The sequence below is a fragment of the Callorhinus ursinus genome, unplaced genomic scaffold (genome assembly GCF_003265705.2).
Source record: "Callorhinus ursinus isolate GAN/ISIS: 27379988/994484 unplaced genomic scaffold, GSC_fseal_2.0 scaffold24, whole genome shotgun sequence".
Lineage (NCBI taxonomy): Eukaryota > Metazoa > Chordata > Mammalia > Carnivora > Otariidae > Callorhinus > Callorhinus ursinus.
Window position 1 is genome coordinate 2,727,713 of NW_027397086.1, and position 11,596 is coordinate 2,739,308.

Genomic DNA, 11,596 nt, shown 5'->3' on the forward strand with positions numbered 1-11,596 from the left:
GTTTTTACTTATAACTACAGAAGAGCTACCATTTTGCAATAAAATTGTGTGTAATTTGTGAATACATCTTTAAAGGAGGAAAAAAAAAAAACCCCACCGCATGTCTTATGTGCTTCTGCTATGAATTAAGACCTAGGAGGTGCAGTGCAGGCTGGAGTGACGTCTAAAGCAGGCACTCTGAGGATCCTGAGAGCTCTTGCTCTTTGCTCAGCTGCACTGGGCTTCATGGAGCTCCTGACACCCAGCCATGGAGTTCAAATCGGGAGACAACCCCAGCTGAGATGCCAGGCAGGAGTACAGAGCACCGTAGGAGACTAGACGTACCTTGGTGTTTCCGACACCCATACGTGCCTGCAGGTGGGTGGGGCTCCTGTAGGGGGTGGTACCTAAGTGCTCACAAGGGCCCATTTTTTGCAGGCCCGGAGGACCAGCTGGCACCCAGCTGCCACAGGACTCGTCTGCCTTGTACCTGGCCTGCAGAGAGCCTCTTCAAGGGCGTCCAGGCCTCCTAAGGATGGCTGCAAGGGTTGGGAGGTTTTTTTTTTTTTTAAGATTGATTTATTCATTTGAGAGCGAGCAAGTGAGAGCATGAGCAAGGGGTGAGGGTCAGAGGAGGGGAAGAAGCAGACTCCGCACTGAGCGGGGAGGCTGATGCGGGGCTCGAGCCCAGGACCCCGAGATCATGACCTGAGCCGAAGGCAGACGCTTCACCAACTGAGCACCCAGGCGCCCCAAGTGTTGGAAGATTCTTGGTGTGGAGCAGAAGTTGGCCTGTCGTCCTGTCCCCAGGAGTCACAGATCGAGCTAATCACTTTCAGATGGCAGCCCCAGCACCTGGGCGCCCCTACTTAGGGAACACAGGAATCCCTGACTTAAGTTGGCAAGTTCAGCCTTGGTAGATGAGGCAGTACGGGGCAGAGCGGAAATTGCACAAGGCTGGGGACAGACCTGGAAAGTCCTGTCTCGGGACTTGAGCACCTTCAATTAATGGGGGGAGTGGGTGGGACGCTGGCAAAGAGGGTTTGAACTTTCTCTAAAGTAGCTGGCTTGTCCTCAGTCCTGGAGAGAGGGTTGGTGTTAAGGATTCACCAAGAGGAGAGGCCAGGTGGAGTGCGCTCGAGTGAGGACTTCACTGTACCAGTTCTGGTTTCAGGCTGAGCCTGGCCTTGCTCGGGTGCAGAATGTCAGCAGGAAGTCCTGTTTTCCCACTGCCTTAATTTCCTTCCTATGTTAATTTTAGGAGAAAACACTTGCTAAAAAGAAGTCCAGCTCTTCCTGCATTTTCATCTGTGGAACTGTGGCGTATAACCCATCACCTAATCCAGTGTAACTATGTGTGTGTTGGTGGGGGGGACCAGCCCTGAAGGTCAAACTGTCTGACGCAGATGACCCGCCAGTACGTCTGGGGTGTAGTAAACCTGACACCCAAGCTTTTGAACAGCCTTTATCCCAAGCTCAAACTTTCCAGAGTTACCAAATAAACTAGAAAAAAATAAATAAATAAAGGTTTGCAAGTGACATGTCACATGATAAAATGTAGGCTTTATTTCATATTCAGTAGGTCAATTCAAGTTCTTGTCTACCTCTTACATGGGGCGAGGGAGGCTGGGCTGTGGTCAGCCGTGGCCTCTTCAGGTTACAAGTCCAAAGGTGGCCCACACGTGGTGAGTGAATTGCGTCCCTGTGAACAGGGAAAATCTTGTCTCTCCCTGACCAGACACGGGGTTATGAAAGAATTTAACTCGGCTCCAATGTGAGAACATGTACCAAAAATTTTAAAGCCTTAACTTGGCATTTTTTTTTTTAAATCAAAAATCGAGAGAGAGAGAGAGAGAGAGAGAGCGCACAAGTAGGGGAAGCAGCAAGGAGAGGGAGGAGAAGCAGGCTCCCTGCAAAGCAGGGTGAGCGCAATGCGGGACTCGATCCCAGGACCCTGAGTTCATGACCTGAGCCTAAGGCAGACGCTTAACCCACTGAGCCACCCAAGCACCCCTTAACTTGGCATTTTTAAAAGACTAAAGGTGACCCTCTGTAAGGCACTCCTATGTCATAAGGCTGTTCCTTCTACATCTTCCATATGAACACACTGCAAGCTGTTCTTCTAAAGTGTCTGTGGTCATGTCGCCACTGTGACACACACACCAATTCACACGGGCTGGAATCCATCTTCCTTCCCAGTGACCAGGGCGGTCCAGCCTGGCACTGCCATAGAGGGTGCTCATCATCAGAGGACACCTGGGACCAGCCGCTTCACACTGACCTTGTTTGACGTACAACTGTGACCAGCTATTGCCACGGACTGAACAATAAAAATGCATACTGTTTTTGTTAAGATTTGTGATAAAGGGATAGGCAGTTATTCCATTTTTTGGTGTCCTTCCCAGGTTTTAAAATAAGCCATGTCCTATATTTTTCTATTATCTAAGATTCACAAGTAAAAACATCATAAAAAACATACATATCCTTGAAAATTCTAGCATTTCTGTGTCCAATACTTACACTTCTTTGGCAATGCAGACTCTGCTAGCTGGCCACTCTGGCATGTGGCGTCCATGGAGACTTAAGCATGTCCTATGGCTTTTAAATAATTCTCTGGAATAAAGTGAGAGACTGATTCATGCATAAATTTTAACAGACACTTCACCGTGGGAAACAAGGGCTCAAATTCCAAAACTAACGGCCTCATTCTGATTTGACTCTCATGATGATGTGTGATTGGGGGCAAATCTAGCGGTGACTGAAGTTCAGGAGCAGAAGTGGTACAAGGCAGGCTGAGATCAATACCAACTGAGAGACGGCCAAGGAATTCCAGGACCAGCCAAAGCAACGGACAAACTGTGAGGCCGTCGGTCCTGGTCTGCTGCAGTGGCCTCGGATGGAGACCCCACACCACAGGCAGAGAGGTCACCTGGTTGAGAATGTTCCGTGTGCAGGCCACCTCTCCACCGGACACTCTCTGTGCCTGAGAGTGCCACTGATTTCAACTGAAAATTCTTGAAGCCAGTGAACACTCTCTGTGCAAAGAAACAGGTTTTCAGCAGGTGCAAACCAAATGCTCCCCAGGTTGCGGCAGGGCCCTTGAACTCCCTGAGTTAGAACAGGAGTTTCTGAGGTGTGGGTGCTGTGGATCTCACTCACACAGCTGTCTGCAAGGCACTTCTGTCAAGGTCAGCAAGTTGGGGGGGGTGGTTAAAAGTTCATCTTTCACCGCAGGTAACAGATGGATTGCTATCAGGTCCAAAATGACAACGGCACTCAACAGATGGGTGTCTGTTCAAAACTCAACTCTTAGAAACTTCTACATCCCGAAAGTCCACAGGTGCAAAGTGCAAACCCCAAAGAGGGATTCAAAGTGCTTCCGGAAGGCAAGACCCTCGCTTGCTGAGCTCGCAGCGGCCTCTCACCCCACTTGAGTAAGAGGTCAGTGAAAATCCAACCGTGACTGCACAGTCTTGCAGCCCTTGTCTGAGTAGATTTTCTCGCTTTTGGGGAAAAAAGTCATTTCCTCTGCTACTCTGGTGACAATGTCCTCATCGATGGCAGAGCCGCGGGCCCTCATCTCTGCCCGCACACACATCTTCACATGTCTGTACTCCAGGGGGAGGAAGGGGATAAAGTAATCGATGAGGTTTCTGTCTATCAGTCCGCTGTGCCACAGGCCACCTGCAAAGCAAGACACAGCTGGGTCTTCCCATCACTGTCCCTGTCACCTAGGCAAGCTCACTGCACTTACAGGGCCCATTCTGATCCCAACCCACAGTACACCCTTCATGTCTCTACCCCTTGAGATTCTCTTTTTATCAAGCGTGTAACAAGCCTGATAAAAGGACTGCTCGGTTACCCCTGCTAACTGGCGTCTGTTATGGAATGCCTGAAGAGTAAGTCCCTACTTCAGCGAAGCCAAGGGACCCACGGATTCAGTGGCTTTGTGGAAGGTTTAAAGGAGGGGACTCCGCTAGCAGGGTTAGGGGGCTCCTCAGCCTGGGAGACTCACTGTGTTTATTGTTGAAGACTCCGACAGAAAGCACGGGTTCGAGATCCTTCAGCTGAATGTCTTCCCTCTTTCTTCCCGCCCGCCAAAAGTCAAGGGCAATCTTAGTTATGAGGTCCCCGCCAGCATTGCTGTATTTGCCAAAGAAGCAGAGTAAAAATTAGTTAGATTCTGTGTCTAATCGGGGATCATACCTGTTCTGAGGTTTCTTTTTTTTTTTTTTTAAGATTTTATTTATTTATTTAATTGACAGAGAGAGTGAGAGAGGGAACAAACACAAGCAGGGGAAGTGGGAGAGGGAGAAGCAGGCTTCCTGCTGAGCAGGGAGCCGGATGTGGGGCTCGATCCCAGAAGCCTGGAGATCATGACCTGCGCTGAAGGCAGTCGCTCAACCAACTGAGCCACCCAGGCGCCCCTGAGGTTTCTTCTTAACTGGGGAATATTTACTAAGTGCTCCTGGACAAGGACAAAATAAGCATCTGCCCTCATGGAGCTTGAAATCTGCTTTTACAAAACCTGCCACACGATGCTGGCTTTTGACACCCTTCGGAGGCATGTGCAGGTAACAAAATTGCCTGTTATCAGCAATATCTAATTCATTTTCTCCAGCTCTCACACTCCTTGCCATGCCAACTGGAGCAACCCCAAAGTAAAAGAAAGAAGTCAACAATCTTAACATAAAAAAAAAAAGTCAACAATCCACTTATGCCAGGCACCTTTGTCCCTGGGCAACAGAGTGCTAACAGTTGCCAGGACCTCCTTCTAGCACCGGGAGAATGAGTGGCTTGTGTGCCCCTGAGAAAACACCTCCCGCTGACCTGAGAAAGATGAAGATGGCCTTCCGGTAAGACACGCCATCGACCTCCTCGTAGTAGTCTAGAAATGGCTTGATTGCATCGATGACCCCGGGATGCAATTTGTCCATCTCGTCAAATATGAACACAGAGCTCGCACATGCACTCACGTTACCCCGAATCCATCCTTGTAACTGGTCCTAGACCACACATAAAAGAAAGAGGATGCAAAGGCTCAAAGGGGTGCCTCAAACTGTACCAAGGGGAACAGAAGCACGGCACAGTTCCTCATGCTCTGCCAGATGATAAATCAGGGCTCTCTGGGCCTTTACAAAGAACTCTTGGAAACTGCATCCTAATCTCCATCCACTGGGTAACAGCTTTTCCATAACTTTATAAAAAGTGAAAACTGACAGGTGCTCAAATGCAAAGAAAGTTTTTTCCCTAACTCAAATGATGTGCTAAATGTGAGTTTTTAAAGGTATAAGAGAAGCAAGATATGTGAATATTGATCAGTTCACTGTTAACCAGCCCATCATTTCAGCTCACCGTGGCCTGAAATCTCAAGTTAATTTTAGCAGACATACGGAGGAATAAGAAACTGGACTCAGGCTTGCACAGTGCCCCCAACCAGCGCCCAGACAATGCAGTGAACAAGAAAACTAGTATTTCATGGAAAGCATTGTTCCTATGCTTTCCCGAGACAAAGACACCCAAGCAACAAGCCCTCCACCCCAAAACGTGAACAGCTCCAGAGGCCCCCTCATCTAATTACTGTATTTCTAGAGATTCATGAAAGAATTTGGAAAAACAACTTATTCCTTCTCTTCAGCAATTTCCCGGCTATTTGTGTGGCAAATAGCCACTTTCACTTCCTTGTTCAGTTCAGTTTCTGTTTCTTATTTAGGTCCCCACCTAACAGTAGGACTATTAATTTTTATAAGGACAATGGCCATTGAAATAAGAACCCTACTAGACAACTTAATATAAACGTAGACAGAATATGTCAAAAGGAGGAACGGTCTTAAGATTGGGTTCTTCGAGGCTTTCATTTGAAGAAAGCAACGCCTAGGATTTGGATGTGAAGAACAAAGGAAATAAAAGCTACCGAGGGGAAAAAAATCCTCTAGCCTACAGTGCTAACTGCTGAGTGTTAACTGCAGACGCTGCATCATAGGTGGGGGGGACAAGTGTGCCTTAACTCAGCAGGGGCCCAGGGCTACTGCAGTGCAAAGAGAAGCAGCAGAGGCCAGAGTTAGTGAGCAGGTCACCCAGACCAGTCCGAGTGGCTGGTGGACACGGTAACAGCATTCTCTTGCCTGGTACAGTTTTATCTGGTGCTCGTGAGGGAAGTGCAGAGTCGAGACAAACAGGTGGACAAAGTTACTCTTCAGGCCTTTTGAGTGAAGATTTTCAGCCACAATTTGGCTGACAAAATTCTTGCCCGTGCCAGCCCAGCCATGTAAGGAAAGAGTCAGTGGTTTCTTGGGATTTTTGTTGTTCTTGAAGCCAGTCAGCGCCTTGAGAATCACCTCTGTGGCCAGATGCTGCCCGAACAGCTTCTCCTCTAATTCCAGCTTGAGGGCTGCAGGAGCCAGCCGGAGAACAGAGAGAAAAATACATATTAAACAGGCACCAGAAAAGCAGCACTTTCCCCACCTGGCCAAAGCGAGAGGCAATATTAGCAAGCGGTCCAGCAGGGTATCTGCCAAACCCCAGGGCTGGCCCGGAGGCAGAACCTCGGGGTGCAGAGTCACACGATGCCATTTCCAAGGATATGCACTAGACGGATGTCCTCCTTAATTCTCCAGTGTCTGATAAGGAAGCTAAACGTGTTCGTTCATCCAAGGATTAGCCCTCTCTTGACTGAGCTGCATGCTATTCCCCAGCCACCCCTGCTGGCTTGTAAGAAAACCAAGAGCCAAATGTGGGCTTTCTGGGTGGCTGTTGCACATAGAAAACTACTTAATAGGACTGACATGGTGCAAAGGGCTGGACACGCTGCTTTCGGTTTCTTCTTACTGTACTCGCAGGGAGTCCGAGGCATTTAAAAAGGAGCTTGAGCAGAGCCCCACGATCTGGAGCATGGGTCTCAGAGGGCACGGCTTCCAGGGCTGGAGTCCGGGCCGAGGCCCCGTCCGTGCTCCCTCCCGCCCCAGCTCAGGGTGAGCGCCGCGCCCCTCGCGGGCCGACCCGCCCTACCCGACGCGTTGAGCCGCTGCTCCTCGCGGCAGCACTCGGCGAAGCGGCAGTACAGGTCCGTGTAGGACAGGTAGCCGGTGAGCGCCGACGCGGCCCCGATGGCGATGCCCACGCTGATGGGCTCGAACGCCGCCACCCCGTGGACAGCTAGCAACAGCCCCAGCGCCGCCCCACGTCCTAGGCGACTACCCCGCCACATCGCCCCACTCGCAGCCCGCCAACCTCCGCGTCGCGTAGCCCGCCCACCGAGAGAGCTGAACCGGACTTCCGGCTTCGTTACTTCCGCCCCGCAGGCCCACCCACCCCCTCGGAACGGCCATATTGCCGGAGGCGGGGCTCTGTGTCGCCATCTTTGTGCGTGGCGCGAGAGCTGTCCGGTGCCTCGGCCTTCACGAACCCCACGCCGGCTTCTTAGCGTTCTGTGTCCTAGACCTTTTCCGAACCCCCCCACTTGGCTTTGTCATCCCTTCCCCTGGAGCTGTAGTGAGCCTCTCCCGTGTCTGCCCACCTGCCTGCCTTCCTGAGACAGCTGCTCTGCGCTCTGGGGGCCCCCGGCCAACCGAACACTGGGGAGGCACCAAGACGGCGGTGCCCTGGCGCACAGTCAAACCCGAAGCGCGTTGCGTCCTTCCGCATGCTGCAAGGCCGGCCGCTTGTCGGGTGCTGGGAAGACAGCAGTGAAGGAGCGGGAGTTGGCCCTGGCCGTCCGGAGCCTCCAGGCTCTGGGAAAGGCGGACGGTGGCAAGGGCCCCACACTGAGCGGCGGGAGAGGCCCAGGGGCCGCGGAGCAGGGAAGGCTTCCGTCTAAACTGAGAATTCAAGGAGTTACTCAAGCAAGAAGTGAGGAGTGGAACGTTTACACAGAGAACAGAAAGTGCAGTTGGGGGAAGTATTTCACATGCTGGAGGCTGGTGAGAATGAGGATGCAGAGCTAGGGGAGACTGGAATGGGAAGGCCTGCAAGTGCTCTAAGGGGTCTGTCCTCTATTCTGGGGGCCATAGGGAGCCACAGAAGGTTTCACACAGGGAGCGGCATGGGCAGAACAAAGATCACTCTGTCTGTTGGGTTCAGTGAGGGGAACGGTCCAGGTAACCTGAAACTGGTTGAGTTTACCCATCAGCTAACTGTTCAGATATTTAATGAACACTGGCTCTGTGTCAGATCCAGTGCTGTATGCTGGGGATACAGCAGGAGCAGGGCAAACGGAGACCCTGCCCTCACAGAGCTCTCAGTCTGGGGTGAGGGAGACAGACGGGCAGCAGATGGGTTGCATCCAGTGTAGTCAGTGCTGTGATGTGGGATGCACAGAGGAGGCACCTTACCCAATCTGCAGGTTGGGGAAGGCTCTCCTCCATACCTCAGTTTAGACCTGAACAATGAGTAAAATTGCTATGGGCTTAGATTCCACTGAGTATGCCAGAAGAGCAAAGTAACTATCATCTTAAAATGTTGGTACAATAGACAGGAAATCGGGTGTTTTGTAACCATTTAAGCTGATGATGAAAATTTTCAGTGTCGATCTAAAAATGCACAGAGGGGATGTATGAGCAAAAAAACACGTGAAGACCCCTCCCGGAAATCATACCCTGCTCAGTAGGCATTGACTCTTCATCCTCTGTGTTAACTCTGCATTTACTTTAAGTAGTTGGTGCCTCCCCTCTTCTAGGAAAGGACTTATGTATGGATCCGGAGCTTGGTTCTCTAGCCAGATGGCCTCCTTCCTCTCCACCATCAGCCTCTTTGTTGCCACATCTTCCCTGTCTCCCCACAGTACTGACCTGCCCTGAGGCTCTCTTCTAGACCCCTTTCTCTCTCTCTCTCTCCTCTCTCCCTGGGTGGAAGGCCCCAACTCTCTCCCTCAAGACCCTGCATCTGGCTGCACACTGGACATCTCCATTTGGCTATTCTCCAGACATCTCAGCACCCATACAGTCAAACAGAAGCCTTGATTGTTTTCTGCAAACATGTCCCTCCCCCATGGTCCTTATCTCAGGAAGTGGACCCATCTTCCACCAGTTGCTTAGACCCAAAGCTAGTGGTTGTCCTGGATTCTTTTTCTCCCCCAGCCTCCACTTCCAATCCATCAGCAGGTTGCTGACCCCATGTCCAAAACCTCTCCAAAGCTCTTCAGTCACCATTTCCATCTCCTTGGGCCACCCCCAGTCCAAGCCTCCATCATGGATGGCCACAGTAGCCCCATAGGGGGTCCCCTGCTTCTGCACTCATCCTCCCTGATCTGTACTCCCCATGGGAGAGACAGGTGGTGTTTTCACAACAGATGGGATCATGTCACTCCTGCGTTCAACCTGTCTAAGGCTCCCAAAAACCCTTAAGAAAAAATCCACCCTTTTTATTCTGACCTCAAAGCCCTACTTGATGTGCCCCTGCCTTCCTCTCAGACCTTCACATCCCACATACTCCCTTGTTCTCAAACCCACAGCTCCGTCTCTCTCCTGAGCATCCTGGTCTCTCTGCCTGGACTCTTGCTTCAGAGTCCCAGCTGGCAAAGAACTTTCAGGCCTCAGCTTGAAGCCCACCTGCCCTATCTAAAGTAACCCCACCTCCACCCCCCATGGCCCACTGTCCCTATCACCCTGTTTGTGTCCTTATCTATTGTCTGTCTCTCGCACTGGACTGAGAGCTTCCGGAGGGAACTTATCTGTTGGGTCCTGTTTCTCTAATTCTCAGAAATGTGCCACATACACAGTAGGTGCTCAATAAATACGTTTAACGTTCCAGGATAGCATACTCTCCAATAAGGTGAACTCTGATCTGAGGGCCAGGGATGACACTATGGACTAAATGTTCTCATCCCCCCAAATTCATATCCTTAATTTGATGGTATTCCGAGGAGGGGCCTTTGGAAAGTAGCTGGGTCAGGAGGATGGAGCCCTTAACATTAAGATGTTAATAACTGGGGAAACTGGGTGAGGGCTATATGGAAACCCTTTGTACTATCTGCAGATTTTCTGTAAATCTAAAGTAAAAGGTTTCTTTTGTTAAAAAAAAAAGTAATTTTGGGGATGCCTGGGTGGCTCAGTCGGTTAAGCGTCTGCCTTCAGCTCAGGTCATGATCCCAGTGCCCTGGGATCGAGTCCCGCATCAGGCTCCTTGCTCAGCAGGGAGCCTGCTTCTCCCTCTGCCTACAGCTCCCCCTGCTTGTACCCTTGCTCTCTCTCTCTCGCTCACTCTCTCTCGCCCACGCTCTCTCTCTAACAAATAAAATAAAATCTAAAAAAAAACAGTAATTTTGTCTGTAGTCTGACCATCAGTGATGTTGTAAAAGTCCTAATCACACAAGCTTTAATTCTTCTAAACTGAAGTTGGTTTGTGAGAGTGTGTAAATTGCACTTGATGGGCAGAAATGCTCGAAAGACTAAATGCAGCGTACGTGCAATGGATAAATTGTCTATTTTATGTCTGTGAAAAGGAGGTAGGATCCCAGGGGTGGGGTGTGAGTGGCAGGAGCTCTGGGCCCTTGATGCTCTGGCATTGTCCTCATAGAGAGAGAGTCTGATTGGCCCAACCTGGGTCAGGTATCTCGACCTTGGATCAACTAACCATGGGCAGGGGTGTTGTTGTGCCAAAGTAGCCCCCAGTTTGTACTATTCTACACATTTCTATGGCATTTTGTTCCCCTAAAAGTGTGACTATTTCCTGACTTGTCATTTGGTCATTTATTGTGAAGTTGGCCACTGGAATCCGTGGAGGGTGGGAAGACAACCGTAAGAGTAGAGGACCCCCGAGCCCCCTCACAAAGAGCTCTCTGGGGGACCAAGACACACTGGAGCCCCAGGAGTGGACATAGCTGAGCCCAACAGTTGCCCCCCAGCTACATATTCATTCTGACACTGCTTTGTGCTCCACTCCTGCTCTTTTAAGAAAGTTTTAAAATTTTTAATAAAACAACATATATTTCAAATGGACAAAAATCACTATCATTTACAGTATCTTAGGATACATTGCCTTAGAATGGGAACTTCAAGTACTCTGAGGTCTGCAAGATAGATCTAGAAACCTGGATTCTATAGAAAATGAAAACTGTTTAAGTCAGATCAGGGGGAAGATAGTGACAGCCAATGGTTCTTTTTTATTAATTGCTATAATACTGTCCTTCGGTGGCTGAGGGAGTTTCATATTTTCTTTGGATGCCATTAGGCACCAAAACTCTCGTAGGACAGCTTTGATGCTATGCTAATTCTGCCATTTTGCTGGCACTGATGTGGCCTTGGGTGACCACTTCATTAGAACTACTACTCCATTCATATTAATTTTTGCTACAAATCTTACAAAGGGGAGTGATTCTGGGCATTTAGATCCACATCCTATCTTAAGGCTGTCTGTTCGGGTTTCATAAATTGTCCAAGCCTGTGCTGGCTGCCACCTTGTGTTACTGTCACTGGAAGCCTGGTGCCTTCTTCACCCTCCACCGATCCCCTGGCCCTCATGCTGTACCATTCCCTTTACTCTTTCTATCATTGCTCTGTTGGAGCATTGCTTTTGATGTTTAAATTGTTGACCAAAAACATTCAAAACCACCAGCTTGACTCCTCAAGGCTGTCATAAGTTGAAAGAGAGACCAGAAAAGTCTTGAAAGGGTGTGATTCTG

At 49.9% G+C, this 11,596-nt stretch overlaps 1 protein-coding gene across 3 annotated transcripts; it reads right to left on the minus strand.

The window, feature by feature from the left end:
* Positions 1-1,520: 1,520 nt before the first annotated feature.
* On the minus strand, positions 1,521-7,732 carry TOR1B (torsin family 1 member B). Of its 3 annotated transcripts, none has more exons than XM_073905627.1 (5): positions 7,548-7,732; positions 6,105-6,370; positions 4,810-4,985; positions 3,995-4,122; positions 1,521-3,663 (listed from the first exon to the last, which is right to left on the minus strand). In XM_073905627.1, the coding sequence occupies exons 1-5, from the start codon at positions 7,621-7,623 to the stop codon at positions 3,422-3,424; spliced, it is 888 nt and encodes a 295-aa protein (XP_073761728.1). In that variant the 5' UTR covers positions 7,624-7,732; the 3' UTR covers positions 1,521-3,421. The 3 variants fall into 3 exon arrangements, with proteins under 3 accessions (XP_073761728.1, XP_073761729.1, XP_025744174.1); XM_073905628.1 differs by having other exon boundaries at positions 7,590-7,731; XM_025888389.1 differs by lacking the exon at positions 7,548-7,732 and adding an exon at positions 6,988-7,203.
* Between the last annotated feature and the right edge of the window lie 3,864 nt (positions 7,733-11,596).